Raw genomic sequence first — 27,694 nt, 5'->3', positions numbered from 1 at the left:
CTGGCAGGTGGCAGGTGGCAGCTGCTCGGGCAGCGCCGGGTCGTTGTCAGAGGGATGGTGCTGTTCAGTCGCCTGGGGCCCAAGTGTGTTCGCGAAGGGCGGCCTGAGGCTGGCTGCGCTTATTCAATCTCGAGGGAAGAAGTTCGGAAGGCGGACGGACGGGCGGATACGATGTATGGCTGCCCTGGCTGGCTCGCGATGACGGAGGGGGGAGGGAAGGGAAGAGTCGAGTTGACGGAGGGAAGGTGCAGCCCAGCTGCGTTCGCTGCTCCTGCCACTCCATGCGATTCCACCGCGATTATCCTGCTGCTACGGCTACTGCTACTGCTACTGCTACTGCTGAGCTCTCGTCCAACAATGAATGGCAGGAGCGAGCGAGTTGCTGGCCGTGTGCTCTGTTGCTTCGTGCGCCGCTGTGCTGCCTCCCTCCCCATGAATGTGATGCCTCCCTCCTTCGTTGCGCGTCTCACTTTCTTCCACAAAAGCACAAGACCATCTGTTTCTCCCGCGTCTTCTCTGTTCGGCAAAACGAACATGACCTGGAATCTGTCGTTCCCACTTCCCGGGACACCTCTCGAGCATCCACTGCACCTTGGCCCCAGCAAGTTCTGGTACATGGTTGCCCTGCGGATAGCCGCCGACAGAAGGCTCATCCTCCGCACACACTGGTGATTCAATGGTACAACGGAAAACGTTGCACCAAACGGCATCACATCCCGTGATTGTCTAGCTGAATGCAGACCCGCCTCGACACGAAGTAGAATGCTCCTTTCCAAGTTGATTAGACGAAAGACGGTCACTGAATCACGCACATCTCTGGACGCCCTGGGCTGAGCTATGCACGAACCCGATGACCGACGCCGGCCACCAGCGTTTCAGTAACAAAACCACTAGGTTTTCGCTCGAATCGGGAGCTATCCTTGTGTGTATGTGTGTATGGCACCACGTAACACGCGGGACGACAGCATCGCACCTCTATGGAGCAGATCTGACGAGCAAGACGTTTGCGACTGGCGCGTGATTTCATCGTTGCCGCGGAGCCCAGCCCCCTTCTGGTGCCATTTCCGCCGGAAATCGCATTTAAGGAGGGGAAAGATTGTTAATGCTCGATCCTAGCCACACCGCTTCGGGGAAACAAGCTATACGTCGTCCTCAGGTTGTGTGATCTCGTCCAATTACTCGGCGTGCAGTGTGCTGCGAACGTCACATGCTTCTTTGACTATTACGGTTGTACCGTTGGCCAAAGCAGGATGGCTGACCATGCGGTTATCCATCCGTGTGAAATAGCGTCTCGCTTCAAAGTCAAGGTGTATGCCTCCCCTACATGTGAGAAGTCGTAGCAACGCTCGAAATGGAGGTTTTTCAGATTGGTCGACACATCAGTGTTGAGAATCTCCGGATGTCGACCAGAACCTTAGCCCCCCAGCTCATGAAACCTTGCGTGAGCAGCCATCGCAAAGTGTGGTATGGGGTGTCCACAAGCCGGGCATTGAGGATGCGCCGCGCCGTCCCAAGCTACATCACCTTCGTAATCATCATCGTCGAACGACACCTGTTTCGTGCCGTCCTCGACCTGACTGTGAGACGGCTCATCGGCGGGTTGCGTTACTTTCCACGGGCGTAACATCTCGTCCTGATGCTTGAACATGTCGCCGATGTCTCTCCCCACCCCTAATTTGTCATCCGCCGCTCCAGCAACCATGTTGGCTGCGCAAATATTCAATAGTTGAAGATTCCATTTATGGTTTGGCCCTTGTTCGGTTTGTAGACGTCGGAGAAGTGGAAGTAGTGTCTCCGCTACGAGGCGCTGCGCAAGACAATCTATGTCGGTCTCGAGGTCGAACACAAAGGGCGAAATGGGGCCTGATCGAGATGCTCTGCTGAAATTCATAGCTTGAGTGGAATGTGGCACTTGGCGTGTCGGCCACGACCTGATGGAGAGTCGCAGCGTCTTAGGCCGCGCGATCCATTTGCGGCAACCGGGAACATCGGCGTTTGAGTTAGCGGTAAGCAGGTCAACCCGCAGTCTTCGTATCAGGGAGCATGAGAGCTTGTGCAGCTCTTCTGTGATTTGAGGGATGGTCTCGAGGCCCTTGTACGTGTCTTCGATGCTAATTTGAGAAGGGATGTCGCTCGCTTCCTTGACCTCTGACTCGTCCACTCCATGGAGCAGGCCCCAGACTCTGGTTCCCACCCCCCTTTCTGAGCCAGGACCCTTGAGAAGAGTCTCAATGAATGCTGGTGACATGGACGGATGCTGACGCACCTGCCCAACGGTGACAAGGGAGTCGAAAGAGTGTGAGTCAGTGTCGATGTCGACGTCCTGGCCAAGAACGTGTGACTCCAGTAGCATAGCTGTCTTGAATCCGAGCCCTGGCACTTTTCTCGTCTTGTGTGCATCCATAAATGCCATCACGCCCTCATCGCTCCAGGCCAAGAAGGTGGTCTGGTTCTGAGGCTTGTGGCAGCTGCCCACAAGTTTGCTTAGCAACTTGTTGGTTGAGATGCCGCACGTTGAGGTGTAGCCAAAGTCGGTTTCGAGCTTCGTTCTCAGGTAGTGTGCCAGGTGGGACCCAAGAAGTAGACGTAGATAGGTATGGTTGTCGAGATCTGCCTGGGCAGTGGCCGGTCCGGCGACGCAGCCGACAATCGCGTTGAGATCGCACAGGAAGCCTCGTTCTGGATCTTGCTCGGACAGGTGGAAGAACGAATCGCCCAGTGAGTTACGGTTCAAGCAGAGAATATTGTAGTCAACCATGTCCGTTACGTCTGGTCTTGTCAGCTAGTCGAGTCGTGCACTCCTGGTTAGGGCGGCTGCAGTGGCCTACCCATGAATACTTCATCAAACCCGAGTCGCTCGACCTTTCCGTTCCAGGAATGAGAGCGGAGGAAGTTGAACAGAGTCTTGCTGGTATCCCGAAATGGGGTCAAGTCCTCGCCATCTACCAGAACGAGGCTCGGGCACAGGCGTTTTGCCTCGGATATGAGCATGAGCTTGCGGACCCCGAGACTGCGCGCGTTGTAGTTGCATGTTGCCAGGATGTTCTTCTGCTTGACCCCAAGGGGTTTAGACCGCAAGGCCGGGTTTCTGTTCTCGAATACTTGAGCGTAGAAACAGTCATAGTCCTAGTCGGGCGCGACGGGTAAGTATGTCTCCTGTAGCTTGAGAGTGAAGGGTTGAACCCATGTAGGAGGCCTCACAAACTGCAGTATGACGCGATGATCTCTACGTCTCGGCGGCTTTCTTGGGTGCGCATTCATCTTGGGTCACAGTCTTGGCGTGCTTGATCATGGCGAAGACACGGAGCAGAGCGGGGTGTTGTGTGTGTATGCCGTCCCCGTCGTTCACTGGCAATTGCGTGCATCTAGTGTTCTAAACGTGGGCGAAGGACGCGCGCCAAAGCCCGATATCGCTCAACGATGGTTGACGGATGCGCGTCGCACAAAGTGTTCGCACCCAAGTTCTGTACGTGGGTTTCCTTTTTCGTGGGAGCGTTCGTCAGGGTGTTCGATGTTGTATGGACGAAGTCACGACCGATGGCTGGCACCAAAGCCAATAATAATACAGAGGAACCTTTTGACGCTTGAGTGACCTACAGACGCTACCGTGCTAAGCTGAAATGTGGCACTGTCCTTTACCCTCGAGGCCAAAGGAGAGCCCGGCCAGGGCCTTCTCCCTTTCCTCTTGACGTCAACGCAAAAATACAGGAGTATCAGATGATTCCTCCAGACTTTCTAGGAGTGGTTATCTCGCTTGTAGTGCAAGCCAATCGAGCAGCGTTGTGGTGGCCACTATGCTCTACCAGCAGCCAACCTGGGGGAGGGAACCCTTCGTCCGATTACGGACCTGCGGACACAGCGACGACCAGCCCACGTAAGTTGTTCATGACCAAGGGCCATTCAGAAATTCAACGATTCGGCGGCTCCTAGGCCCGATGTATGCAACCTGCTTCTGAGGCTTCAGAGAATAGCGAACCATAGGAGGTCACCGAGGGTCCAAGCCATTGCGTACTGAATTCATGCGTAACGAAGATGGAATAGATTGGGCCGTGTGAGCGGGGAAGTCGTTACTACTTGGCACTGTCCGCCTCTGTGTCGTGCGGGCCGAGAGCGCTCTTGCCCGTGCTCAGCCAACAAACTTGGCCGCCTCCGATATTTCGGAGCCCCCCAGCAGGTCCACCAAGTTTTTGGCGCCCTGCCCGCCGTCCATTTGACTCACGACCTCCAAGCCATTGACACCGAGCCACCATCAGCTGGCATCGCGACGCATCTCGTTTGATCAGAGAGGGTGAAAGTGTCCTCGATTGATCGCAAGATGGCCTCGCTCCGGTCCTGCAGCGCGCCGCTTCGTCGGCTTGCTGCCTCGCGCACCTCGACCCTCGGCGCCGTCCGCTACTCCTCCAACAGCAGCTCGACCTCGGCCATTGCCTACAAGGCCCTGCGAAACCGCTCCGCGCCCTTGCCCGTCACCAACGCGCCGCCCGCATGGTCGGCCCAGGCGGCCGTGTCCAATATCCTCTATGAGACGCCGACGCCGTCCATGGCCCCTCCCAAGAGGCACATCCTCAACTGCCTCGTCCAGAACGAGCCTGGCGTGCTGTCCCGTCTGTCCGGAATTCTTGCCGCCCGCGGCTTCAACATCGACTCTCTCGTCGTTTGCAATACTGAGGTCGAGGACCTGTCACGCATGACGATTGTCCTGACGGGCCAGGATGGAGTTGTTGAGCAAGCCAGGCGGCAGCTCGAGGATCTCGTCCCCGTCTGGGCTGTCTTGGACTACAGCAATGCCGCCCTGGTCCAGCGCGAGCTGCTTCTTGCCAAGATCAACATTCTCGGGCCCGAATATTTTGAGGAGCTTCTGGCTCACCACCGCGAGATGACGGCTGGCGAGCCCGAGTCTCCGGAAGGCATTGAGCGACAGACACGGTCCCTTGAGGAGACCGCCCAGGACTTCCACCCTAGCAAGCTCGCTGCCAGTGAAGCCCTGCGACACAAGCACGAGCACTTGAAGACCATCACCTATTTTACCCACCAGTTCGGCGGCAAGGTTCTGGATATCAGCACCATCAGCTGCATCGTGGAACTGTAAGTCGGCCTGCTCACGGACATAGCGACTAAGACTAACAATTCACTAGATCTGCCAAGCAGTCAAGGATCGACTCTTTCCTGAAGCTCGTGGCTCCTTTCGGCATCCTTGAGTCAGCTCGCACTGGCTTGATGGCACTGCCCCGATCGCCCCTGCACGGTCCCAGCGAGGAGCCTCTGGTCAAGGAGGCTGACGAGGTTGTCGACATCAGCCAGCTGCCCCCTGGTTAAGTCACCCAAGATGGTTCACAACTGGGGCTTCCTCGGCTGTTGGCGTCTGGCGAGTAGCGGATTTGATAGTTGAAATGTAAAACTTGAATGAACTAATTGCTGATGCCATCATCTTTGCACTCCACTCTCCTTTTTTTGACCCTTGCATGCTGCTAGGATATGATCTTCTTACTTCCTCTAAAGCCGTCCCTTGTTCACAACAAAGCCCTCGAGAGCAGCTGGTTTAGCAATCGTTAGTCAGGAGCACAGGCAGGCGGGGATGGTACACTAACAAACTGCAGCCCAGAGCCGGTTCTCTGCTTCAGGAAATACCAGTGACCTCGGACTGTAGAAAACCTCATCTGCAACCTCCTCCGGGTGCCGCGGAAGGCAGTGCATGAACTTCCATCCTTCCTTGGCGCCGCCCCGCTTAGCCAAGTCGTTGGTGATCTGGTATCCGGCAAAGGCATCGAGACGCTTCTTCTTCTCGCTCTCCTGGCCCATCGAGATCCACGTATCGGTGACCAGTACATCGGCATCCTTGATAGCTTCCTCTGGTACCGTGGTTTCCAGTAGCTTGCCGGGCGATGAGACACCTTTGGCAGCAGACAGGATGAGCTGCTTCATGGAATCTGGGATGCCGTAGCCTTTAGGAGAGGCGACAGAAATGTCCACGCCCATCTTGACGCATCCTATGGCAAGGTCGAAAAGCACATTATTTGAATCCCCGACCCACGCAGCCTTCAAGCCGTTTAGGCCGAGGCCGGAATCGGAGCCCTTTGACGAGGGGAACGCCTCGTGGATGGTGAGGAAATCGGCAATTGTCTGAAGCGGGTGGAAATCGTCGGAAAGCGCGTTGATGACGGGCACGCTGGAATGCTGGGCCAGGGTCGTGACATCCGAATGAGGACCGACACGAGCTACCATGCAGGAGGTCATTGAGGAGATGACTACAGACGTGTCATATAGCGACTCATTGACCTGTGCGGCATCGTGAGCGCGTGGATTTCACATCTCAAAAGCCGGAGTCTACTCACGCCAAGCTGAATGTCGTCTTTTCCCAAGAACATGGGGTGCCCGCCGAGTATAGTCACGGCAGCCTCGGTCGAGACTCGGGTTCGCGTGCTGCGCTTGCTGAACATCATGGCAACTGTCTTGCCGGTGAGCGACGTGGTGAGCGATGTCGGCGCCTGGCCGGCCTTGACGGCCTGTTTCCTCGCCGCCGCATTGCGCACCAAGCTGGAGAATTCGCTCGGCTGCAGGTCACCGATGGACATGAGATGCCTAGGGGCCAATGTCTGCGATGAATAGCTGCGCTTTTGGAAGGCATTCGCGGCGCCTCGCGCGACACGAAAGGCCGTGGGCACCATGATGGACACGGGTGCCGCTGCCAGCTCTCTGACCCGGAGATGAAGCTGTGTATAGACTCAATGGAAAGCCCTAAATCAGGCTTATAGTGAATTTATGAGATTCAATGGCCGAGGAGGAGGCTGAGGAGCAGCTCGGAACAGAATGGTCTTTTCAAGAGTGAGGAACCCCCGAGTCCGGCACTTGTGCTGGAGGGAGTCAGACGGCCTTTGTCGGCCCACGCTCCGACACGGGCCACGCGACCCCGGCCTCCACTGAATAATGGTGTTGCACGGCAGGCACTCCAGCGCAATCAGTGGCTGCAAAGGCCCCGAGGCCCACTGAAGCGGTCACTAAACGGGAGCTGTGCAGCAGTACCCCTACCACTGGAGCTGCCTTCCAGGTTTTCATCCCGTTGAACCCCCAAAACCCCACACTGTGGACAATCGGAGCGATGTTGGGGTTCTGGCGAAGCTGTCTGCGCTAGTCTTTTTCAGGACTAGCTTTCCATGCGCGTGTCAACCAACCAGCGACGGCGACCATGCCTGATGATGGGACACTGAATCAGCGAGCGGCCCAGCGGCTGGGGTCTCGGGCGGCATTAGGAGCGTGACCTTTGCGGGCGCCTCTTACACCTGCATCGTCGTCGTCATCCTCGCCGCTTCATCGCTCCAACCTTCGCCATACTTCCGCCATCTAACCCCGTTCGAAGACGACCTGGTCTTTCCTCAACTCTGCTCGCTGCTTCGTCCTGCTACCGCCCTTCGTTGACGACGCCGGGGTCGTGAGTCGGCTCGAGCTGGCACCCGGCAACGCCCGCACGACGCCACGATGTCTGACACTGAACGATCGCCGCTCCTCGCGCGGGAGCACGACGACCAAGCCCCGAACGAGTCCTCGCCTCTCCTCTCCAACCACCATGAACCAGAGCACGATGGCGACAGCAACGACCAGCGCCGCAACTCGTCGTCAAGCGCAACCAAGGCGCACCACAGCACCAAGCGCAAGTGGAGGTGGCCGTCCCTCATCGCCATCCTGGTCCTAGCAGCATCTGTCATCGTCATCATCGTTCTTGGATTTATCGTTCCGCCTGCCGTAAAGCAATACGCAGAAACCGCTGCGGTCCTAGAGCCCACGAGCTTGTCGCTCGAGTCTCTGACGGCCGACGGCGTGCGGGCCCGCATTCAAGCCAACTTCCGTCTGGATGGGGCGCGCGTCACCGACGACAATGCCCGCCGGATAGGCAGGCTCGCCACGGGAATCATGAGGCATCTTGGCACGGAGGAAACGAGGCTCTATGTGCGCCTCCCCAACTACGACAACGCTCTCCTCGGCTCAGCCATTGTGCCGCCTCTCTCCCTGGATCTCGTGGACGGCCACAACAACGAACTGGATTTCGTGGCCGATGTCACGCCTGGTGATGCTGAACTCATGCGCAAAATTGTCAATGAGTGGCTTGATGGCAAGCTTGACCAACTCAAGGTCAACGGGGCGGCGTCGCTAAGCCTCAAGTCCGGGTTCTTGCCTCTGGGCACACACGACGTGGTGGAGACAATGGTTTTCGAAGGTCAATCTCTCTATCGCACCTTTGCAGCATTGTATTTTGGACAGAAGACAATTAGATAGTTTAAAACCCTCCTGATCTGTTCTCCGGCTAACGCTCTCGCAGCCAAGGAAATTCCTTCTATTCCCGAGTATAAGATTCAAAACCTGGTGTTCCACGACGTCCCTCTTGGCGACGGGAGTGGCATGGGCGTCGGTGCCAATGTGTCCATCACCGCACACAACGACTATCCTATTGGCCTTGATGTCCCTTCGCTGGCCTTTGAGGTTCTCGTCCCTAATTGCAACCCTTCAGAGCCCAACATCAAGGTTGCGTCTGCAGTCACGAGCATCATCCATATTCGGCCAAAGTCAGACGTCACGGCCGAGGCCGAAGGCGTCATTCGCGAGCTGCCCGAGACCCTGACACGGGCCTGCCCTGACACGGAGCTCTCTCCACTGGACAACTTCATGAAGCACTACCTGCATGGAGAAGACGCTCGAGTGTTTGTGCGTGGGAAGGCGTCGGAGCAATCTGATCTCCCTGAGTGGGTCGGGGAGCTCCTGGAGAGCATCACTGTCCCGGTCGAATTTCCGGGCCGTAATTTCGGTAATTTCATTCGCAACTTCTCCCTCACCGATGTCGACTTCAAGATGCCGAGCCCCTTTGCGGACCCCAGTGACCCCAGCGGCAAGCCCCGTGTGTCGGGCACGGTCCAGGTCCTGGCGGGCCTCCCAGCCGAGCTGAACATCAACATCGAGGTCGACAGTCTGAGAGCAAACGGCGATCTCATCTATGAAGATCAGAAATTTGGCGAATTGAACCTTGACCAATGGCAAAAGGCAAACTCGAGCATCGCCTCCGGTTCCGGCAATGACGAAGATATCATCACCATCACATCCCACATCGCCGACGCACCTATCGATATCACGGACGGCGATATCTTCGGCGATTTGATGCAGAAGCTCCTATTTGGCGACGAAGATATCATCCTTGATGTCAAATCGTCTGTTGACGTCAGAGTAGCGACGGTGCTCGGGAAACTGGTTCTGAAAGGCGTCCCTGCGCAAGGGAAAGTCCCAGTAAAACGTCCGTCCTCGATTTGGTAGTCTTGTATGTCTGCATGTGGAGGCCATGCCGACTTCCCTCCGGTCCGTCCAAGCGTTTTCTTGACGGACGTCCCACATGCTGCCGGAGAGTCGATTCGCTAATGAGTGCGTATGCAGACATTCCCGGGGACACCGTCTCGGCTCTTGATCCGCACATCAGCGACGTACGAATCATGAACACATCAACATCAGGTGTAAATCTGCAAGCAAAGATTGCTTTGACAAATCCTACGCCTTACACGGCTACAGTACCTTATATCAACGTTCATATTATGAAGCACGGATTTATGATTGGAGAGGCGATTGCAAGGGATGTTGACTTCCAGCTTGGGGACAACGCAGATATAGGCGTCAGCGCGACGTGGGACCCCAAGGCCTTTAGCGGCAGTCACGGGCAGGAAGTGAGCCGTCGACTGTTGTCAGAATACCTCTCTGGGAAGAACACTACTCTGGAGATCAGAACGCATCGCGGTACTATCCCGACAATGCCCATCATCGGCGAGGCGTTGTCCAAGATCAACATCACGGTCAACACCCCTCGCGTGAAGCTTCCAGGGGACGACGGCGGCGGTGGCAACAGCCATGGATTCATCCGCGACGCCGTGTTCCACATCTTATCATCGACCGCGGCCTTCACGCTCGCGTCGCCCCTGCGCCACAACACGGTCCACATAGAGCGCATCAACGCGACGGCCTTTTACAACCACACTGAGCCGGTGGGCCAGATAGTCCACGACGAGCCCTTTGACGCCCCGCCGGGGTTGTCGCAGACGCCGCGGCTGCCCGTCACGTGGTCCACGAGCAGCGTTGGCTTCGAGAAGCTTAAGGATGCCCTCGGAGGCTCGCTCAAGCTGGACGCCGTGGCGGACGTCACGTTGAGGGTGGGGAACTGGATACAGGAGGTGAAATACGAGGGGAAGGGGATTGGCGCGAGGGTTTCGCTCTGAACGATAGATGATGTCTCTTGACATCTTTGTGTGGCGTTTTGGGGGGGCACAGGTATACACATCTAGGAAAGGTTTTTGGGATAGCGAATGAAACAAAATGCGCGCGCGCGCGCGCGGTTATCTTTTTATAGACTACAAAGTAAAGATGTACAACCAACTCTTCGCAAGACTTGGCTTGGTGCTCATCGTAGGATGAGAAGATACTTGGGACGCCTCGGTGGTGGAGGTCTCACCAGTGAAAGCAATGAATGACCTGTCACGAGATGGCCTGAAAATGGCCACGACAGTGGCCCAGCAGACTCACTCCACACGCTTCAACACACAAAGATCAGGCAGACTACGGGAAACGAGCCCGGCGGCATAACTTTATGCCGCCGCGGTCTCAACAAGTGTACGAGGACATGCGCGATACCGACGTGCATGCGTACTTGTGTGTGTGTGTGAGGGTATCATGGCTTGGACGCAAACACACAGAACCCTCACCGTACATGGGTGTTCATTCATGGCTTACGCAGTCGCGCGTCTAGTTAGAGCACAGAGCCGTGTCAGTAACAAGCGAAAGAGACGAGGCCAACGGAATGGCAGTGGTGAAGAGAGAAAATCAAGGGTATCATGCACCTTTCGGTAGTTTTTGTCTCTCTTGTTCGTTCCGAACCCGCAAGAGCGGGCGGGGAGGAAGCTTGTGTTGGCTGCTAATCATGTCCGTTCTGGGTTGGTCCGGTCGAGGCAGCGCACCTTGGGGCACCGCGACCCGGAGTCTTCTTCATCGTCTTACCCAAGTCGGACACCCGCCTCCCTCCGCTTCTTCAGCTGCTGTGCCGTCGCGGCGTTCATGGCGCTGCCCTGGTTCGCGTCAAACAGGCTCTGAGCCTCGCGCCGCTTCTCGTCGTCAATCTGCTTGAGCTTCTTCTCCGTCTTGCCCTTGCCGCTGCCCTTGCCGTGGAACTGGTGGCTCAGGTGCTTGAACGCTTCCTTCTGGTCCAGGCTGCGGCCGTGCTCGTCCGTGTACTTGAGCTGCACGTTGGGCTTGTACGTCGCCGTGATGAGCTCCGCGACGCGCCGCGAGTGCTGGTGATCACGCCAGGCATTCTGCTGGCGGGCATACTCCTCCCGGTCAGCGCGCGACATGCGGTCCAACTTGCCACTTGATCGGTCCCGCTCTCTCTGCTGCCGCGCCTTTTCATCCAGCTCCTCTTCCAGCTCTTGCTTTTTCCTCAAGAACTCCTGGCGTCGGAGAAGGCTCTCGTGCGTGCCGTCTGCCCCTACCTCTTGAACTAAGCCTCGCTCCCGCAGCAGCGACAGAGCCGCTCCCATGCCACTTCCGACTGCTTTCTCCTCTTCAATAGGGTTGTCGTCGGGAGCTTCCGATCTCCTTTCCGTTGCCGTTCCGTCACGGCTGTCGACGTTGTCCGCTTCCTCCATTGGGTGGTCTTCATCATCACCATGGCTTAGCCAATCAGCCCTGCTCTCTGGAGCCTCGTCCTTCCTCTGTCGCCCGGGCTTCTTTTCTTCCTCCTCATCACGCTTGGTGAGTCCCGCGACAAACTCGGAGGTCTGCCCGATTACCAATCCGCCATTCTGACTCTCGTCCAATGGCTCGTCTGTTTGCTCCTTTAACTGTTTGGCGAGATCCTCTGGCCGCATCTTCTTGCGTTTCTTCAGCGCAGACTTCCGCTGCAGGGCTAAAGAGGCTTGAAGATCATCATCGTCAACAAACGTGTCTGTCGTCGCTTTGCGTTTGGTACCACTCGTGGCATCCTTGTTGTCGATGTCCATAGAGTTCTCTTCAGCTTCCACCGGTTCCAAAGGGAAGGAGTCGTCCTCATCACGTTGTCGTTGCCGTGAGCCCTTGGACTTTTTCTTCTTGGGTTTCTTGACCTTGATTTCTGATGGTGCCAAGTAGTCAGAGGATAAGGGGGCGTCGCCTGAGACAAGACATGTTAGCTGGCATGGCCACAAAGAACGGTAGCAGAGGTTCAACTCACCAAGAACATCGTCCAGGCTGACACTTTGCAACTTGTTGGCCTTTGGTGCCGGCTGCCCCAGTATATCTGACAGCTCGGCAATGGCGCCATCAGAATCCAACGTAAATTTTTTGGTCTTTTTTCCATCAATCTCCTCATCATACTGAGCGAGGATGCCCCTTTCCTCATCGTCGTCGTCATTAGGATTGTAGCCGTGGCGCTGCTTCTTGAGGTCCAACCGAGCTGATAGTTTTTCCTGGTCCCGGAGATCCACGTTTTCTAGCTCATCACCCTCTTCCTCATTCTCGTCTATCGTAGTATCCTTGAGGGTGAGGACCTGGTCGTTTCCTTCGAGGAAGGCCGAGGAGTCGTGAGCGACCTTGATACCGGCAAGATCCTTGGAGGTGTACTGGACAGCGGCGGCGGCGGCAGCTTCCGCGGCCGCCAACTCCTCCTCGAGCTGCCGAGCCTTTGCGATTTTCTTTTGGCGCTTCTTCTGGCCCATGAGCCATGATTTGGCGTCGAGCTCACTGCCCTGCTCAGCTTCGCCTAGCCCGTGGCCTTCGAGGGCGGCAAAGCGCTGGGCCTTCTCGCGGGCCTTGCGAATGGCAGCCGCGCGCTCCTCCCGTTTCTTTTTCAGAGCCTCAGCTTCCATGTGGCTGGCGTAGTTGTCGTACGCCTGGGCCTGCCGGGTCTCCAGCGTGCTCGCCGGGGGCTCGCCGTCGCTGTCGGAGGCGTCGCTGCTGTCATGTTGCGTAGTGTCGGCGCCGGGCACTGGCAGCGGCTTCATGCCCAGCGACACGCGGATGCGGTTCGTCTCCTCGATAGTCGCGGCGTCCATGGCTTCGGCTGTCCTTGCGTCACGTCGTGGGAAAGAGATGGTCGCGTCGAGCACGGGGCGTGGAAAGAATTCGAGTCGAAACGCGTTGACGGCATTACATAAGACGACCAGCCAGGCGGACATGAGCCTCAAGCCAAGAGACGAGTAAAACGAGGCACCGTGTCACGTGCCCCTGCCCCACCGGGCCGTCCGCGCACGCGTGCCCTTTTTAGCTCGGCCAGCCAAAATTTCTGTTCCCTTTCTCTTCTTCACATACAAACACGGATCTGTGCTTTGCGGTCCCTTGCTCCTCCGGGATGTCAGGGTCGACTGCTCTGCAGCTCGATAACTCCATGGAGCCATCAACTTGCTATGGTGGTCACAATCCTATCGACAGGTCCCAGAACAACTGGCCCCGGCGGTCCGGCTTGTCGTCGCAAGACGGCTTGAGCTTGACCGTCGGTGGTTGGAGGCGCTATATTCCAAACCCCTTTTCCGAGATCGTCGGTCGGTGAGGTTGGGGCAAACCATTGCCTGTCTACATTTTCAGTTCGGAGAGCAGAGGAGCTCGTTGGAGCTATTGGCGGTGGAAGGCTGGACCGGGTTGCGCTGAACTGCGCTTCGTCGGACCGACAAACGACAGCTCTCGAGAGCACTAGGCGTTTTGCAGCGTCGATCGCGAACAGGGTTGGCGAGAAGCTGCAGCAACTCGGCATGCACGGCCTGCTCGTTTTGCCAATTCCGCAAGCTGGCTGTGCCTGGCGTTCGGCCCGTCTGGGGTCGAGGCTCATACTATCCTCGGCTTCGTGGCTTGAGGGCGCACCAAGGTCTTGACGGCCCCCGAAGGAGGACGCGATGTTGGCCGTCCAGAACCTCTCAGCACGTGAATGTTGTAAACACCGTCGTCCTGGTGCTCGTTCGGGCCTAGGTGCAAGGCCGTTGACGCCGGAGATGCATCGATACCTGGACTTTAGCCGTAAGCGATGTTGCAACACGGGCCGAACGGGAAGGCAGACAAGATGCTTTTTTCTGATCTAGTAGAAATCACCAAGCCCGTTGGCATGGCGGCTGAGGACGGGCTGTGCCTTGTTACACAGGGTACGAAGCATCCCACGAGGGCCAAATCTGGGAGCGGCGTTTATCGAACCAAGTATTTGCTGCTTGTTGTGACACACGAGTTTTGTCATGCCGCGTGCCACGGATCATCTTTGTTGTCTCAATCCACCTCTTCTTCCTCCTCCTCTTCTTCTTCTTCTCCTCCTCGTCTTCGAGCATTCTCTCGTCACTATTATCACGGTAATCTTGTTGCGTCGTGCTGGTTACAGACCCGGATCTCTCGACACGACTCTCCACACATGATGGGGGAGCAGGCGGCGCTTGGGAGCGGCAGTTGAGTTTGCTGTCCGACCCCACAACGGCGCCGCGCCCATTCCATCCATTCATCCATCCAGATCGTACGAAGCGCATAGCGCCTTCATGCAGGTGACTGCATGTGCCGTGGCTTGAACGCGCAGAACATCCCAAATCGTCATCGCGGGGGATGAACGCCCGGCTCGGCTCCTTCCCCATCAACCCCCCCGGACAGATTGCCCCCCTCCATCTTTGGTCTTTCCCCCCCCCCCCCCCCCCTTTTCCTGGTTGTCGATTTTGGAGCCGTCGCATTCCTGGCCCGCCGCATCAGTCGATCATCAATACCGCCGAGTGACGGCATAGCTAGCCCTTAGCTTACTTACGAGCACCTCTCTGTTGGCGATAGCTTCCCCCCATACCGCACCATCGTGAGCCTCACTCACGGGAGTCCGAGCCAAGAATACACTCAAGGGACGACGGCATCACCTTTCTAGCCTCACCCGGCAAACCCTGCCTCCCACCCACCCGCCCGCTCGCCCGCATGCTCCTCGGCGCTTCATGTAAACGCACGATATCGGCCCGTTGGAACCTCACACGGGAGCCCCATGGGGAAGTCCGCGCAGGAGACGTCGCCGAGGCAGGCCTCTCTTGCATGGGAGCTGCTGCTGGACCGCCATTGTTCCTCACGGCTGTATGCGCCCCGCATGCTGGCTGTTTCCTAATCTTATATATAAAAGACACACCATGGAGGTGCTCGACCAGGACTTCCCCGGCCTGTCCGTCAACGACACGGCGTCTCTCGTGAAGCCCATCATGCACTTCCTCTCCGCCGCCCTGCTCTTCGGCTCCGTCGCCGCCCAGACCGTCCTCGGAGGACGCGTCGGCGCCGCCAACAGACGGCCCCTTTTGCTGAAGCGCTCCGTCGACTCCTTCATCGCCGCGGAGACCCCCATCGCCCTGGAGCAGCTGCTCTGCAACATCGGGCCCGACGGCTGCAACGCCCGGGGGGTCGCCTCTGGTGCCGTCATTGCCTCTCCCAGCATGCAGGACCCCGACTGTAAAACGCTGCCCCCCCATCCATCCATGTCCTCTCACCTTGCGGCACAGCAGAGCCGCGTCTCCCCTTCCAAGATAAGACGTCGGGCCAGAGCTGACGTTACCCATGCACTAGACTTTTACACATGGACCCGGGACAGCGCCCTGGTGTTCAAGGCCATCGTCGACAGGTTCACCACCGCGTACGATGCCGGTCTGCAGCGTCGCATCCAAGAGTACATCGCCTCCCAGGCGAAGCTCCAGGGCATCTCGGACCCCTCGGGGCCGCTGTCTGACGGCCAAGGGCTCGGGGAGCCCAAGTATAACGCGGACCTGACTGCCTTTACGGGTTCATGGGGTGCGTTGCGTCCGTGTCATGGAGAGGGACAACGGCAGCAGCAGCAACACGGGAACGCATTTCTGACCCTCCTCCCCGTTCGATAGGTCGGCCTCAGCGGGACGGCCCAGCCCTGCGAGCTGTCGCCATGATCACGTACGCCAACTGGCTCGTGCAAAACGGCTACTCCTCCACGGCGGCTACGGTCGTCTGGCCGGTCGTCCAGAACGACCTCAACTACGTTGCGCAGTATTGGTGCGTCCCAACATGTTGCTCGCTCGCCCGCTTGCTTCTTTAATCTCAGTACTACGTTATGTTATGCAGTACGCTGACCAAAGGGGTCCCCAGGAACCATACTGGCTTCGACTTGTGGGAGGAAGTCAACGGCAGCTCATTCTTCACCGTCGCCAACCAGTACAGAGGTGAGTAGATCCCACCATGTTCCCAAGACGCTCAGACATTCTGCGACGATCCCTCCCCCCCTTTGGCTTACACGGCAACAAGCACTCGTCGATGGCAGCAAGCTAGCAGCCACCCTCGGACAGCCCGCCGCGTCGTACGCCGCGGTCGCGCCACAGATTCTGTGCTTCCTCCAGACCTTCTGGGACTCATCTGGCGGCTACGCCCGGGCAAACAGTACGTTTCTTCTCCCTTGATGGTCCACCACCCCCAACCCCGTTGAACAAGACACACCTTGCCGCACACGAGTTGGACGCAAAACACACTCACACGAAATGTAAACAAAAAAAAAGTCAACGTCAACAACGGACGCACCGGCAAGGACGCCAACACCATCCTGGCGTCCATCCACGCCTTCGACCCGAAGCTGGGCTGCGACGCCGCCACCTTCCAGCCCTGCAGCGACAGGGCCCTCGCCAACCACAAGGCCACCGTCGACTCCTTCCGGGCGCACTACAAGATCAACGCCATCAGCAAGGGGGGCAAGGCCGCCGCCGTGGGCCGCTACGTCGAGGACGTCTACTACAATGGCAACCCGTGGTACCTCACCACCCTCGCCGCCGCCGAGCAGCTCTACGACGCCGTGTTCGTCTGGCGGAGCGCCGGCTCCGTCACCGTGACGGACACGTCGCTCGCCTTCTTCCAGGACCTGGACCTGGGCCCCCCCGGGGTGGCCAAGGGCACGTACTACGCGCGGGGCGCCTCCGCCGACGACGACATCACCTTTGCCAGCATCGTCGAGGCCGTGTCCGCCTACGCCGACGGCTTCGTCGACGTCGTCGCCACGTACGCCGCCGCCAACGGGTCGCTCGCCGAGCAGTTCTCCCGGGACGACGGCGGCCCCCTGTCCGCGCGCGACCTCACGTGGTCATACGCCGCCTTCCTCACGGCCGCCGCTCGCCGAGCCGGCGTCCTGCCGCCGTCTTGGGCAGATGACAAGGCCACGTCCGTTCCGGGCACGTGCTCCGCCACGTCGGTCGTGGGATCCTACTCGAGTGCCACGGCCACGTCGTTTCCCCCGTCCCAGACACCCTCGACGGGCGTGCCACCCTCTTCCTCCACGTCGACCACAACGTCCTCATGCCAGGTAGCCACGTCGGTCGCCGTGACGTTCAAGGAGCTTGCGACGACAAAGTACGGACAGACAATCAAGATTGTGGGCGACACCAGCGCCCTGGGCAACTGGGATACTAGCAAGGCGGTGGCCCTCGAGGCTGCCGAGTACACGTCGGGTAACCCTCTGTGGAAGGGATCCGTGACGCTCCCGGCCGGCCAGGTCGTCGAGTACAAGTATATCAACGTGAATCCCGACGGCTCGGTAACCTGGGAGAAGGATCCAAATCACACCTACACGGTCCCAAAGTCCTGCGCCACGAGCGCCATCCAGTCCGACAAGTGGCAGGCTTAGGGTGCGCCGGCCGCGATGGCTTGCTCATGACACCAATCCTATTCATAAGCTAGGAATGCTACAACCCTTTAATGATGATGAGAAGCCTCTAGTCAAGATTCTAGGAGACTCCGAGGCGAGGACACACGTTTAGGCTTGCAAGGACCTGTCGTTATCTGACAGCAGGCCAACACCAGCGACAAGGTAGAAGGAATACACTGTCATGAGGCAAACATCAAATGTTTCAGATGTCTAGTCTAGTGATGTTCCAGTCATCCATCCACCCTTCACTATCTTTCGAGGTATCATAAAAGACCAAATTTCATCACATCCGGTCGAGCGGCGTCAGACCCAGCAGGACCATGCCGTTGTGCAGAACCACCCTAGCGGAGTCGTAGAGGGCCATGCGGGCCTTCATGACCTCGGGCTCGCTGCCTACGATGCGGAGATGGCTGTAGCTGGTGCTCAAGATGTGCGTCATCTTGAAGAGATATCTACGCACAAATGTTAGTGACAGCACTCCATGTGGGTAAGCAGAACACAGAAAGGCCATACGTGAGGATGGTGGTGGGTTCCAGAGTCTTGAGCGTGTTTGAGACGACATCCGGCCACTGGCACACGACCCGGATGAGGTTGACCGCCATGGGCTCAGTGAGATGAGAGAGATCGGCGGTCGCGATGTCGTCCGCGCTGAGTCCAGCCTTGCGTGTGATGGAGCAAAGTCGGGCGTGAGCGTATTGGAGATACTATTATCAGTTAGAGGCTGAACAAAAAGCAGGTACCCAAATGGGCGACATACCGGGCCAGTGTCGCCCTCGAAGCTAGTCATCCTCTGCAGATTGAAGGTGTAGTTGTTGATTCTACCATTCAGTTAGTGCCGGCTGCACTGGCATAATTATGTGGGAGAACGTACCGTTTGCCTAACATGTCTTGAACCATGACACTGTGGTTGCATTAGCGGAATCAGAGCTGTTTGACAATCCAACTGCGACTTACGAAGAGATGCCCAGAATGTCAGCAGTCTTTGCGGGATCAGCAACTTGTGAGTACTTCTCCTCGTTCTTCCTCATGGTCTCGTGCATGTGGTCGCCGACGTCACGGAGAATGTCCTGGATATGGTGTCAGCAGCGATAAGACTATGGATCAGGCAAAACGCTGCACGCTGAACCGCCCATGCGAGATATCTCTTACATCGAGGAACTTGACGGTGCCTGTGTGAGGGGTGGTTAGCTACTACACCCTGCTGCGGGCGCTGTATGGGGATCAGTCCGGCGTACCTTTCCTGGTGCTCATGCCCAGCACAAGGCCAAAGTTGATGTGTTGGCACTTGTCGGCAATGTCCTTATGGCCCATCATGCCAACAACCTACACAGTTGTCAGCCGTTGCTTAGCCGTTGCGAAGACGTTCTAATCACCTTGAAGAATTGCTTGACGTGAAGGTCCTGCTCCGACGCGATGACATAAATCATGCGGTCGAAGTGGTACTTCTTCTCGCGGTTCAAGAGCTCGGAAATGTCTCGTGTCAAGTATCTGCGCCAAGTCAGAAAGAGTTGGGGATTGTAACCTGCGGCTTGACTCACAGTGCAGTGCCATCCTTCTTCCGCAGAATGGCCTTGCCGAGTTGCTTGCCCTCCTTGCCAGGGATGTTCTTGACAAAGTCAATGAGAAGCGCGCCGTCATGCTCCTCAGCTAGTCCCATCTCCTTCATTTTATCGGCAGCCTTGTGCATATCGTCCTCAGACACCTTGCTCTCGCCCGAGTACTCGTCGAAGTGAATGTTGAGACGGGCATAAGTCTTCTTGTATCGCTCGATACTGAAGTCGCGGAATCGTCGCCACAGGGCCAAGGCCTCTTCGTCGCCCTGGGTCATCTTCTTGAAGTACTTGCGAGCTTGCTCGTCCAGGCCTTCGTCGATGATCTTATTGGCTTCGTCCTCCTTGCCTTCGGCCTTGAGCTTGTCCGCAAGGTCCTTCTCGTCCTTGACATCCCGGCTGATCTTTACGTACACCTGGAACAGGTGGTTGATGGGGTCCTGCTCGAGCTCGGCCTCGTTGCCGTACTTCTCAAAGCCCAAGGCCAGGACGCCGTACTGCTTGCCCCAGTCGCCGAGGTAGTTGATGGCAACAACATCGTAGCCGGCGCTCTTGTAGAGGTTGGCCAAGAAGCCACCGATGATTGTGCTTCGCAAGTGGCCGGCGTGGAAGGGCTTTGCGATGTTGGGGCTCGAGAACTCGACGATCATGCGCTGGCGACCCTTGGAGGCGTCGTTCTGGTCCCGAAGTCCAACAGAGTTGTTGGTGCCAAAGTCGGTTCGGTGGGACAGCGCCATGGGAATGACTGTCTTGGCAAGCGGCCCGGCCTTGAAGAAGAATGGGATGAATGGGCCGCTCTGCACGGGCTTCTCGACGAGAGGCGACTCGGGCCACTGCAGGCGGGATGTCAGTCCGAGGTCAGCGACACAACGGACGAGAGCGAACGAACCTTGTCCAGCCATTGCTTGCCCAAGTCATCAGGCTTGCCCTTGACGCGAAGCGCCGGGATGGCGAGCATCAAATCTCCCTTTTCCAGCGTGGCGGTCCATTGCAGGGCATTGTAGATGATCTTGGGATCGACGCCCGTGATGTCGTGGAGGATGCTCGTGATGTGCGAGCGGTAGATGTCGACGGGGTTGATGTCGGGGTAACAATTGTCGAACCGGTCAATGAGCGGCAAGTGCTCAAACTGACGGGCGAGATTGTCAAAGGACGCGTCGGCCACCATGTTGGCAAAAGTCCTCGGACGGTGAGTCTGACGATGGTGGGGTAGTAGTAGAGGGAGGAAGAAGAGCCTTGAGGAGGGTTGGCGGGGTGGTAAAAATTGGCGGGGGCGCCCGAGATAAGTGGACAAGGTGCCAGCACCCAGTGCAGAACGAAGGGGAAGCGCGAGCAGCGGCCGGCAGGCGTGCGACGCCGGCATGGGGCACGCCGTTAAAGGATGAGCCCTGGCCACAACCTATGCACCGACTGGCGCTGCGATCTGAATGAGCGGCGGGCACGGTGCGAGAGAGTGAATAGTGACGGGACGTGTGCTCTCTCAACTGTCAATGACCCGTGCTCGACTAGCTGTGGTAGGGAAGGGCAGGATGACGGATGGAGGCAGCGACTGGCTCTTAGTGGGTAATGAAGCCCAATTGGTCGCGTGAAGTCAGGACGTCGCGCTGCCTGAGGTAAGGCAGATTGAAACCTTAGGTACCCAAGATTGGTACGCCCAGCGGGCCGGTCTAACCCCCAGCGGGCACTGGCCAGCAAGCTTTCGCCTACGAATTCAACTCGATGCGCCAGCACGACGACTAGCCATAATACCTTGCTGCCCACTGCTGCTCAAGTCTTGTCTTTCGCTTCCTCCCGGGACATAGAATCACTGCCTCGAGCTCGACTCAGTTCATGAAATTTGCCCCTGCCCGCGCATCCATCGTCACCATCAGTAAAATACAGCCAAGCACTGATCGGCATTTGTTATGTGATGCGTGGGAACCGCCCATTTGCTCTACATGATCCGCCCATTCGTCCCAACTCATCCAGTGTAGTCACATCCCTGAAGCAATAGCCTTGAATCATACGTCCAACGCCCGGTATCAATGTTGTCTTGGCAGCCGCACCCTGCCTGCGCCTCTCCCCAGCTTACGCAAACTCGTCGTCAGCCTCTTCAATGGAATTCTTGACCCGCACGAGAATCGTCGTCTTCCACTTGTCCAGCTTGCTGACTTGGTCGTACTGGAACAGCTTATCCGAAAACTGTTCTTGGCTCTTTGCTTCGACCGCCTCGCACAGGTCCACGAGAAGCATGTGCTCGCGCTGCGTCGCGAAAGCCGGGTCGAGCTCGCGGTAGCGCTCGATTGCGCGCTGCGCCGCCACCAGGTCTCCGCTGGCAAGATGGCAAATGCCCGCCTTGAGCAGGTACTCCTTGACGCTGTACTTCATGAGGTTGTTGTTGATGGACTGCTCGGCCACCTTTTCGTAGTTGTCAATGGCCTTGTTGTAGTCGCCATCGAGCGCGGCGACGTCGGCCACCTTGAGCCACAGCTTGTTGGCAAGGCTGTCACAACCACCGTCAGCACTTCAACATCCGACTGACTGCGCGCGTCAGACGGGAAGATCTTCAACTCACGCGTTGGCGTTATCGCCCTCGTACCACCCTGCTGCCGCCTCGTAGGCCTCAAGCGCGCTCTTGGTGTCGCCCAGATCTTGGTCGTATAGCTCGCCCAGGCTCTCCTTGTGCGTGGCCGCCCTGCGGAAGTTGCCCTTTGAGCAGTATCGGTCGATGGCGACATTGAGGCACCGCGCCGCAGCTTGGGGGTCCTCCTTGCGGTACGCCTTGAATGCGTCGACGAGGGTGTTGGCGGCGTCGTCGGGCTCGTTGAGCTTGTTGGTCTGTATTTGCGCGGCCTGTTCAAAGGCTTTGCCGGCCTCGACATCTATATTGCAGTCTCGTCAGCGGCAAGCGCTCTCGGTCGGGTGTCCGCGCCCCCCCCCCCCCACGCGACGTCGGCACAGCAGGTATACGTACTCTGCTTCTGCATCTTGAAGGCGTTGGCGGCCTGAACAAACAGCTCGGCGGCATTCTGAAATTTTTCTTCGCGCCCGCCGAAGAAGCTGAAGCCACCCCCAGCGCCTTGAAGCGCCTTCTCGGCCTGTGATGAGGGACACAACAGTGGTCAGCTTAGTCGTCCTCGCATGCGGCGGCGGGGGAGGGGCATGGCAACGGAGGCAACGCCCGAGGCGGTCGCACCTTTTGCAGCAGCGCACGTGGATCCTGAGCCATGATGATGAACGCTGTGCGTTTCCCAAGTGCGTGTGTGAGAAGCGGGAGAGCAGAGTTGAAGGCGAAGCGCCAGTACACGTGGCTTCGTCGATGGAGGTTGCAGGAGGAGTATGTTGAGGGTCGGCAGGTGCACCTGCGGTTAGTTTGGTACTATGACGCTGAACGTGTCATGCCTGAGCCATTGCGCAGCGGTGGGGGTAGAGGGGGAGCCGAGCCGCTGGTGCATCCCGTCTTCACCTAGTCAGTCCGCTGGCTGGCCCCGCCAAGGTACTTTAACAAAGCTGGGAACTTGGTGAGGACGAAAGTACTTTACGACCTCGCAGCTTCTGCAGCGGCTGGCCTCGCTGGTAGTGACCGCTGAACCCTGTCAAGCGGTCGACAGAAAAAGCGGCACCGCGAAATTCCTCACTCTCTGCCCTCTCTACTATAGACAGAATAGCTATAGAGGATATAAAAAAAGGAAGCTATGATCGCCTTTAAAGAACTTATTTAATATCGTATTGCAAGACGGCGATTTTTTGTTGCTTTTATCGTAATTTTCATGGAAGACTTCTGCGGCGCTTTGATCGTTTCGCACGCAAAGTTGCAATACCGGTGCCGCTTATTCTGTCGACCGCTTTGCCTGTCCAGCCTCCTCGCCGTCCACTTCCAACGGCATGCCTGGTTCATTAGTAGGTAACTTCCACTACCACCTCTCGAGTGGAACACATATTGGGATCCGTTCGACTTGACGGATACCTTCACCAGCAACTACATACGCATACCTCCGCATCATCTGTACACATGATGTCTTTGTGCAGAAACTGCCGCCAGGCCCTGCGCCTGGTCACCCAGCGGCGACGGCCTTCCAGCACCTCAACCAGACGAGCATCGGCAGCCACGTCCACGGCCTTTCTCTCGACCAAATCAGCAGCCTCCGCTGCATCCGCACCGTCCGCGCCATCGTCCTTCCCGTCCTCATCCTCCTCCTCCGTCGCCGACATCCTCTCCGGCGGGCCGACGTGGTCCATTCGCACCCTCCGCGGCGACCAGCCCACCGAGCCCATCACGCCCTCGCAGCTTCACCACCTGCTCCGCCTCGCCGCCCTGCCCCTGCCCAAGACCCCCGCTGAGGAGGCGTCCATGATCGCCACCCTGCAGGGCCAGCTGCAGTTCGTGCGCGCCGTCCAGCGCGTCGACACGGCGGGCGTGGAGCCCCTGCGCGCCATCCGCGACGAGACCGAGGAGGGCGTGCGCGAGCAGACCATCGGCCTCAAGGACCTCCAGGACGCGCTGGACAAGGAGCAGCTCGTGGGGCACTACAGGCGGCCCAAGAGGGTCAGGGAGAGGGTCGAGTCCGAGGCCGAGAAGTGGGATGCCCTGGCTACGGCATCGAAGAAGGCGGGCAAGTACTTTGTGGTGGACAGCGGGACGGGCAAGGACGGCGGCGCTCCGTAAAGAGAGCAGCACAGGTCCAACATACCGCCCCTCATGATACCCTCATGTTTGACCATGAGTTCAGGGAGGGCATCCTCAAGCATAGGATTCTTTTCCTGCATGCATGGCCCATAAGCAATATATTTCGCGCTGAATACTCCATGCAACGAACGCCTGAAATGCTAGTGACGACAACGTATGCGCTTCTTCCTTTGTAGTATCCGTTACGCCCCTGTTCTGGATATCACGACCTCTCGGTCTTCAAGTCTCTTATCGTCTCTCAGACCACTCCCGCACATCCGACACTAGGCCTTCGAGGCCGGAGCCTGGTCCTCCTTCGGCTTATACTTGGGCACCTTTTCGTAGGCGTTCGGGCTCGGCGGTCGCTTCTGCTTATCGCCCTGGTCCCTCCGCCGGTGCCGGCCGTGCCTGTGTGAGTGCCCGCACGCAGGCGTCTTCTTGGCGTCGCCGCTGCGCTTCTTGCCATCCGCGCCGGAGTCGGAGTCGGAGTCTGAAGAGGACGACGAGTCGTCCGATGAGGACTCGTCGCTCGATTCGCCCACGGCCTTTGGTTTATGGTATATGCAGCACACTGGAGGCAGAATCACAAGCGGTCAGCTCAGTACGTCGATCGGGCGGCGGCGGCGGCCGGCGGGGACGCAGACGTCGCCGTCGGGGAGGAGTTGCCTTCATGCAACACGCACCTTTGGAGCTCTTCCGCCCGAGCCCTTCGTTGTCCACCACGTCCTCGGCCCACTGCACCGAGCGGGCGCTCGAGGTGTGGCCGCCGCGCAGGCGCAGGATCCGCGGCGACTCGGTGCGCGAGTCCGAGTCCGTGCTAGCCTGGGTCGACGTCGTCATCGTCTGCGACGTGGTCGGCGTGTTGTCCCGCCGCTGTGTACGATCGCCCATGATCGCCCTTTGTCGTCTTTATCGTCGCCGCGGCAGAAGAAGGTATTTTGCGGGAGTCGCGTGCGAGGTGTCAAAGATCGCTGGTGGGGAGATTTCTATGGTGGCAATCGGGTTGTAGGTAATTAGGGTCCAAGAGGAAAGGAACGACACTGCAGTGACAGGCGGAACTGCTCCTTCTTTTATAATCCTCGAAATGGATTACACGTCTGCTCTGGAGTCTAGCTGTGACGGTGCGCGTTGTGTCGGGCGCCCAATGAGAAAGGGAAGGAAGGAGAATGTCTGGTTTAAGGTTGAAAAGGTTCGCGTCATGTCAGGTCGTGGACAGTGATCGATCAAAGGCCCCGCGATCCCTTTTTAGGCTCGACGCCACCACAACCTGATTAGGTGCATAGCGCTAGCAGAAGCCCGCCATAACGCCCCTCCAGCAGCACCAACTACTGACGACGTCACATGTTGGGTTTCCGAATCTGTCAAAGAAATATAATCGAGGTGAATCTGGAGCAAACTGTCAATCCGTGCCGGCATCACCTGGTCGCCGCCAAGAATACGCAGACACACAAGAGGGGCATGTTGCCTAAGCTACAAGGTAGTAACGTCCGTACAGGTAGGTAGTTATACAGTATCTAAGCGTCTTCAACGTCAACGATGAAACGGACACGGGTCTCACACGGTCATTCCGTCGCGCCCATGCCAGCTGCGCCTCGCCTCTCCTTCTTCTCCTTCTTCTTCTCACCCTTCATGCTGCGCCTCGGCCGGCTCTTCTTGTGCTTGGGCAGCACGCGCGGCTTGTTGTTCAACCACCCGTGAATCGGCACACGCGAGCCGACGAATCGGCCCTCAGGTGTGTACACGTCCACCGACGGCCAGTCCGGCTTAGGTGGTCGTGGGCGAGCTGTTGCGCGGACCGGCTCCCCTCCCGAATCGTCTCGTCTATCCCTCGTCAACTCCGCGAACGGGTCATCTGATGCCGCCGGGCTGCCATCTTCTGATTCCCCCCGTGCCTCCTCGCCTTTTTGCGCGTGCCTATCGACCGCATCCTGCATGGCGGACCACCGCTCAAAGTCACGGGTCCGGACCTGCGCCACTATCTCAACGTATCCAACACCCTCAATCAGGATATCCGTCGAGAGCACGCGGAAAGGCAATCGGTCAACCTGCAGGCCAACCGCACTCTTGCGAGTCAGGGGTCCCGCACGCTTCTTGGTCACATCGTGACACAGCCGAAACTTGCCGGCAAGTTTGGTCCTCTCAGCGGCCTCTGGCAGAGCAATAGTCTCCACGCCAATGGACTGCCTCGTCTGCTTCTGAAATTCGACCGCTTTTTCCGTGCTCGTCAGGTGCTCCTTGATAGGCGTGAAGTTATACATGAGAAAGATCATGTCGGGCGTGCTTGGCGTGATGCGTATGAGGCCCCCTCCAAGGATAAGCGACTTTCCCGACTTGACTGAGATTTGCTCGGGCACGATCCGGTTCTTCATGATGAGTGATTGCCTATGCTCCTCTTTGACAAAGAGCTCAAGGTCGCTCCGTGCCAGGCCCGGCAGATCAATGAGCTCCCCCTTGCCGTTGCCAAAGGGGACTCTGATGGGTGACGCCGTAGTCCCCGGTAATGACGACACTACCGGCATCGCGGGATAGTTTTGTGCCGGCTGGGCGGGCGGGAGAAGCTCGCCAACGTTCAAGTCCGCCCACACCTCGTCTGGTCGGGTAACCTCGTCAGCCACAGGTCCGCCACTGGTAGTGTCTCCCGAGCGTGTCGCGCCGGCCGCAGAGTTGCCTTGCTGAGCCTCCGTCACCCGACCTTTTGGATAGACGGCCTCAAAGAGCTGGCTCTTGCCGACGTTGACTTTCCCAACCATCCAGCCGGCACCACCCCGCTTCCAAATGTCCTCCTTGACCGTCTTGGTCCACCAGCTCCTCTTCGCGCTCACGCACTTGGTATTACCGAGCCGCACTCTCTGGCCAAGCCGCCCCAGCGCTTCTCTCAGGACCTCCCTCAGGTACGGCATCAGGCCGTCCACCATCTCTTTGGTGGGCGCGAGCAAGTCGCCTCTCGTCACGATGAAGCTCATCTCCGTCTTGCGGTCATGCTGGTACTTGTCCGACCTGGAGCGGCGGTTGCGCGACCTCAACGGTATGTCTCCCAGGAGCACATTGAGCCGCGGTATCAGAGACATGGGAAAGTCGGCGGCGTCAATGACATGATATATGTGATTGTACTTGTGCGGCGACTCCTCGATCGTTTCGCGCAGGGACTCGACGGTGGGATGGTACATGGTGAGCTTCGCCGTGTCGCTGGTCGTACTGTGATGAATGAGATTGTGGCATCTGTCGCACACCGGAGGCTGGGCAGACGTCAGAGCTGGCTTCTGTGTCAGTAACATTTCTGCCACGTCATATACGTGTGAGGTGAGGGCCAAGCATACCGGCTGCAGCGACCTCCTGCGCCGCCTCGCCAGAGACCATGGCAGTAGTGTTCAGTCCAAGCTCCTCGAGCAGCTTGCTGTCCACGTTCTTGAGCGCCTCGTCCACAATCTTGTCCTCCTCGGCCTCCTCCACCCTTCTGTCGGATACCTTCGGCCTCAGCCAGGTCCGCACCCTCTTGCTGTCCGGGTTGTAGTACCCAAATTGCTGCGGATCGTCGGTCTGGGTGAAGGCTCCACAGCCGCTGCACGTCACCGGCAGTTTTCGAGCCGGGAGCGTCGGCGTCTCTGTCGGCGGTGTCGCGCTGACATGCTCGCTTGCAATGACTTCGGTGTGGTTCATGCGGCATTGCGTCGCGGCCGACTTATACGGCGGCGCGCGCCGCTCGCGTGACAGGGCGCCGCAGTCGGGAAACCGAAGCGCAGGGCACAAATATACGGGCAGCCGTGTGAACGAACCCGTGTCCCCAATGCGCAAGGCCCGATTGAGCCATCGCGCAGCGGCTGCTCGATGCATGGTCGCTGCTGCGGTGGTCGTGGTTGGCAAAAC

At 58.1% G+C, this 27,694-nt stretch overlaps 11 protein-coding genes across 12 annotated transcripts; 4 read left to right on the top strand and 7 right to left on the bottom strand.

Annotated features, from left to right (window-relative positions):
* Window positions 1-233: 233 nt before the first annotated feature.
* Window positions 234-3,514, bottom strand: JDV02_006217 (DNA-directed DNA polymerase). Of its 2 annotated transcripts, XM_047987586.1 has the most exons (3): window positions 3,202-3,514; window positions 2,829-3,126; window positions 234-2,769 (listed from the first exon to the last, which is right to left on the bottom strand). In XM_047987586.1, the coding sequence occupies exons 1-3, from the start codon at window positions 3,259-3,261 to the stop codon at window positions 1,415-1,417; spliced, it is 1,713 nt and encodes a 570-aa protein (XP_047843572.1). In that variant the 5' UTR covers window positions 3,262-3,514; the 3' UTR covers window positions 234-1,414. The 2 variants fall into 2 exon arrangements, with proteins under 2 accessions (XP_047843572.1, XP_047843573.1); XM_047987587.1 differs by having other exon boundaries at window positions 234-3,126.
* Window positions 3,515-4,180: 666 nt separating this feature from the next.
* On the top strand, window positions 4,181-5,420 carry ILV6 (Acetolactate synthase). The gene is made up of 2 exons (XM_047987585.1): window positions 4,181-5,085; window positions 5,136-5,420. The coding sequence occupies exons 1-2, from the start codon at window positions 4,316-4,318 to the stop codon at window positions 5,314-5,316; spliced, it is 951 nt and encodes a 316-aa protein (XP_047843571.1). The 5' UTR covers window positions 4,181-4,315; the 3' UTR covers window positions 5,317-5,420.
* On the bottom strand, window positions 5,095-6,838 carry ARG3 (Ornithine carbamoyltransferase). Its single transcript, XM_047987584.1, has 3 exons — window positions 6,333-6,838; window positions 5,589-6,276; window positions 5,095-5,534 (listed from the first exon to the last, which is right to left on the bottom strand). Exons 1-3 carry the CDS (start codon window positions 6,663-6,665, stop codon window positions 5,494-5,496), a joined length of 1,062 nt encoding a protein of 353 aa, XP_047843570.1. The 5' UTR covers window positions 6,666-6,838; the 3' UTR covers window positions 5,095-5,493.
* A 454-nt stretch (window positions 6,839-7,292) lies between these two features.
* JDV02_006214 (uncharacterized protein) lies at window positions 7,293-10,390 on the top strand. Its single transcript, XM_047987583.1, has 3 exons — window positions 7,293-8,209; window positions 8,312-9,274; window positions 9,412-10,390. Exons 1-3 carry the CDS (start codon window positions 7,474-7,476, stop codon window positions 10,239-10,241), a joined length of 2,529 nt encoding a protein of 842 aa, XP_047843569.1. The 5' UTR covers window positions 7,293-7,473; the 3' UTR covers window positions 10,242-10,390.
* Window positions 10,324-13,121, bottom strand: JDV02_006213 (uncharacterized protein). Its single transcript, XM_047987582.1, has 3 exons — window positions 12,227-13,121; window positions 10,860-12,166; window positions 10,324-10,764 (listed from the first exon to the last, which is right to left on the bottom strand). The coding sequence occupies exons 1-2, from the start codon at window positions 13,044-13,046 to the stop codon at window positions 11,013-11,015; spliced, it is 1,974 nt and encodes a 657-aa protein (XP_047843568.1). The 5' UTR covers window positions 13,047-13,121; the 3' UTR covers window positions 10,324-10,764; window positions 10,860-11,012.
* Window positions 13,122-14,657: 1,536 nt separating this feature from the next.
* On the top strand, window positions 14,658-17,614 carry JDV02_006212 (Glucan 1,4-alpha-glucosidase; the record flags this gene model as incomplete). The annotated part of the gene is made up of 5 exons (XM_047987581.1): window positions 14,658-15,768; window positions 15,855-16,002; window positions 16,096-16,169; window positions 16,252-16,383; window positions 16,500-17,614. Exons 1-5 carry the CDS (start codon window positions 15,069-15,071, stop codon window positions 17,612-17,614), a joined length of 2,169 nt encoding a protein of 722 aa, XP_047843567.1. The 5' UTR covers window positions 14,658-15,068.
* A 229-nt stretch (window positions 17,615-17,843) lies between these two features.
* Window positions 17,844-20,703, bottom strand: SYR1_3 (Arginine--tRNA ligase). Its single transcript, XM_047987580.1, has 10 exons — window positions 20,075-20,703; window positions 19,174-20,018; window positions 19,009-19,123; window positions 18,871-18,958; window positions 18,785-18,804; window positions 18,590-18,702; window positions 18,507-18,536; window positions 18,393-18,453; window positions 18,149-18,339; window positions 17,844-18,087 (listed from the first exon to the last, which is right to left on the bottom strand). The coding sequence occupies exons 1-10, from the start codon at window positions 20,546-20,548 to the stop codon at window positions 17,919-17,921; spliced, it is 2,106 nt and encodes a 701-aa protein (XP_047843566.1). The 5' UTR covers window positions 20,549-20,703; the 3' UTR covers window positions 17,844-17,918.
* A 187-nt stretch (window positions 20,704-20,890) lies between these two features.
* Window positions 20,891-22,557, bottom strand: SEC17 (vesicular-fusion protein S17). Its single transcript, XM_047987579.1, has 4 exons — window positions 22,361-22,557; window positions 22,139-22,262; window positions 21,740-22,046; window positions 20,891-21,667 (listed from the first exon to the last, which is right to left on the bottom strand). The coding sequence occupies exons 1-4, from the start codon at window positions 22,391-22,393 to the stop codon at window positions 21,253-21,255; spliced, it is 879 nt and encodes a 292-aa protein (XP_047843565.1). The 5' UTR covers window positions 22,394-22,557; the 3' UTR covers window positions 20,891-21,252.
* A 510-nt stretch (window positions 22,558-23,067) lies between these two features.
* On the top strand, window positions 23,068-23,970 carry JDV02_006209 (uncharacterized protein). Its single transcript, XM_047987578.1, has one exon. It carries the CDS (start codon window positions 23,177-23,179, stop codon window positions 23,828-23,830), a length of 654 nt encoding a protein of 217 aa, XP_047843564.1. The 5' UTR covers window positions 23,068-23,176; the 3' UTR covers window positions 23,831-23,970.
* On the bottom strand, window positions 23,910-25,011 carry YPI1 (Type 1 phosphatases regulator ypi1). The gene is made up of 2 exons (XM_047987577.1): window positions 24,514-25,011; window positions 23,910-24,401 (listed from the first exon to the last, which is right to left on the bottom strand). Exons 1-2 carry the CDS (start codon window positions 24,719-24,721, stop codon window positions 24,115-24,117), a joined length of 495 nt encoding a protein of 164 aa, XP_047843563.1. The 5' UTR covers window positions 24,722-25,011; the 3' UTR covers window positions 23,910-24,114.
* A 180-nt stretch (window positions 25,012-25,191) lies between these two features.
* On the bottom strand, window positions 25,192-27,683 carry GEP3 (Mitochondrial ribosome small subunit biogenesis protein). Its single transcript, XM_047987576.1, has 2 exons — window positions 27,148-27,683; window positions 25,192-27,083 (listed from the first exon to the last, which is right to left on the bottom strand). Exons 1-2 carry the CDS (start codon window positions 27,659-27,661, stop codon window positions 25,393-25,395), a joined length of 2,205 nt encoding a protein of 734 aa, XP_047843562.1. The 5' UTR covers window positions 27,662-27,683; the 3' UTR covers window positions 25,192-25,392.
* Between the last annotated feature and the right edge of the window lie 11 nt (window positions 27,684-27,694).

This window comes from Purpureocillium takamizusanense, chromosome 5 (assembly GCF_022605165.1).
Source record: "Purpureocillium takamizusanense chromosome 5, complete sequence".
NCBI classification, from domain to species: Eukaryota; Fungi; Ascomycota; class Sordariomycetes; order Hypocreales; family Ophiocordycipitaceae; genus Purpureocillium; species Purpureocillium takamizusanense.
Note: the sequence above shows the minus strand (reverse complement) of the source record. Positions and strands in the feature narration are given on the sequence as shown.

Excerpts from the sequence above, each read along its gene's own strand:
- JDV02_006217 (XM_047987586.1), bottom strand. The coding sequence starts at position 3,261 with ATGAATGCGCACCCAAGAAAGCCGCCGAGACGTAGAGATCATCGCGTC. Across the intron at positions 3,127-3,201 it reads ATCGCGTCATACTGCAGTTT|GACTATGACTGTTTCTACGC; the intron begins GTGAGGCCTCCT and ends GCGCCCGACTAG. Across the intron at positions 2,770-2,828 it reads GTTTGATGAAGTATTCATGG|ACGTAACGGACATGGTTGAC; the intron begins GTAGGCCACTGC and ends TGACAAGACCAG.
- ILV6 (XM_047987585.1), top strand. The coding sequence starts at position 4,316 with ATGGCCTCGCTCCGGTCCTGCAGCGCGCCGCTTCGTCGGCTTGCTGCC. Across the intron at positions 5,086-5,135 it reads ATCAGCTGCATCGTGGAACT|ATCTGCCAAGCAGTCAAGGA; the intron begins GTAAGTCGGCCT and ends ACAATTCACTAG.
- ARG3 (XM_047987584.1), bottom strand. The coding sequence starts at position 6,665 with ATGGTGCCCACGGCCTTTCGTGTCGCGCGAGGCGCCGCGAATGCCTTC. Across the intron at positions 6,277-6,332 it reads AAGACGACATTCAGCTTGGC|GTCAATGAGTCGCTATATGA; the intron begins GTGAGTAGACTC and ends GATGCCGCACAG. Across the intron at positions 5,535-5,588 it reads CCGGCTCTGGGCTGCAGTTT|CTGCTCTCGAGGGCTTTGTT; the intron begins GTTAGTGTACCA and ends TTGCTAAACCAG.
- JDV02_006214 (XM_047987583.1), top strand. The coding sequence starts at position 7,474 with ATGTCTGACACTGAACGATCGCCGCTCCTCGCGCGGGAGCACGACGAC. Across the intron at positions 8,210-8,311 it reads GGAGACAATGGTTTTCGAAG|CCAAGGAAATTCCTTCTATT; the intron begins GTCAATCTCTCT and ends ACGCTCTCGCAG. Across the intron at positions 9,275-9,411 it reads AGGGAAAGTCCCAGTAAAAC|ACATTCCCGGGGACACCGTC; the intron begins GTCCGTCCTCGA and ends GTGCGTATGCAG.
- JDV02_006213 (XM_047987582.1), bottom strand. The coding sequence starts at position 13,046 with ATGGACGCCGCGACTATCGAGGAGACGAACCGCATCCGCGTGTCGCTG. Across the intron at positions 12,167-12,226 it reads CAGCCTGGACGATGTTCTTG|GCGACGCCCCCTTATCCTCT; the intron begins GTGAGTTGAACC and ends GTCTTGTCTCAG.
- SYR1_3 (XM_047987580.1), bottom strand. The coding sequence starts at position 20,548 with ATGCCGGCGTCGCACGCCTGCCGGCCGCTGCTCGCGCTTCCCCTTCGT. Across the intron at positions 19,124-19,173 it reads AAGAAGGATGGCACTGCACT|ATACTTGACACGAGACATTT; the intron begins GTGAGTCAAGCC and ends GACTTGGCGCAG. Across the intron at positions 18,088-18,148 it reads GAACCCACCACCATCCTCAC|ATATCTCTTCAAGATGACGC; the intron begins GTATGGCCTTTC and ends ATTTGTGCGTAG.
- SEC17 (XM_047987579.1), bottom strand. The coding sequence starts at position 22,393 with ATGGCTCAGGATCCACGTGCGCTGCTGCAAAAG. Across the intron at positions 22,263-22,360 it reads CACGTGCGCTGCTGCAAAAG|GCCGAGAAGGCGCTTCAAGG; the intron begins GTGCGACCGCCT and ends CCCTCATCACAG. Across the intron at positions 22,047-22,138 it reads CTTCAAGATGCAGAAGCAGA|ATGTCGAGGCCGGCAAAGCC; the intron begins GTACGTATACCT and ends ACTGCAATATAG.
- JDV02_006209 (XM_047987578.1), top strand. The coding sequence starts at position 23,177 with ATGATGTCTTTGTGCAGAAACTGCCGCCAGGCCCTGCGCCTGGTCACC.
- YPI1 (XM_047987577.1), bottom strand. The coding sequence starts at position 24,721 with ATGGGCGATCGTACACAGCGGCGGGACAACACGCCGACCACGTCGCAG. Across the intron at positions 24,402-24,513 it reads CGGGCGGAAGAGCTCCAAAG|TGTGCTGCATATACCATAAA; the intron begins GTGCGTGTTGCA and ends TTCTGCCTCCAG.
- GEP3 (XM_047987576.1), bottom strand. The coding sequence starts at position 27,661 with ATGCATCGAGCAGCCGCTGCGCGATGGCTCAATCGGGCCTTGCGCATT. Across the intron at positions 27,084-27,147 it reads GCAGGAGGTCGCTGCAGCCG|CTCTGACGTCTGCCCAGCCT; the intron begins GTATGCTTGGCC and ends CACAGAAGCCAG.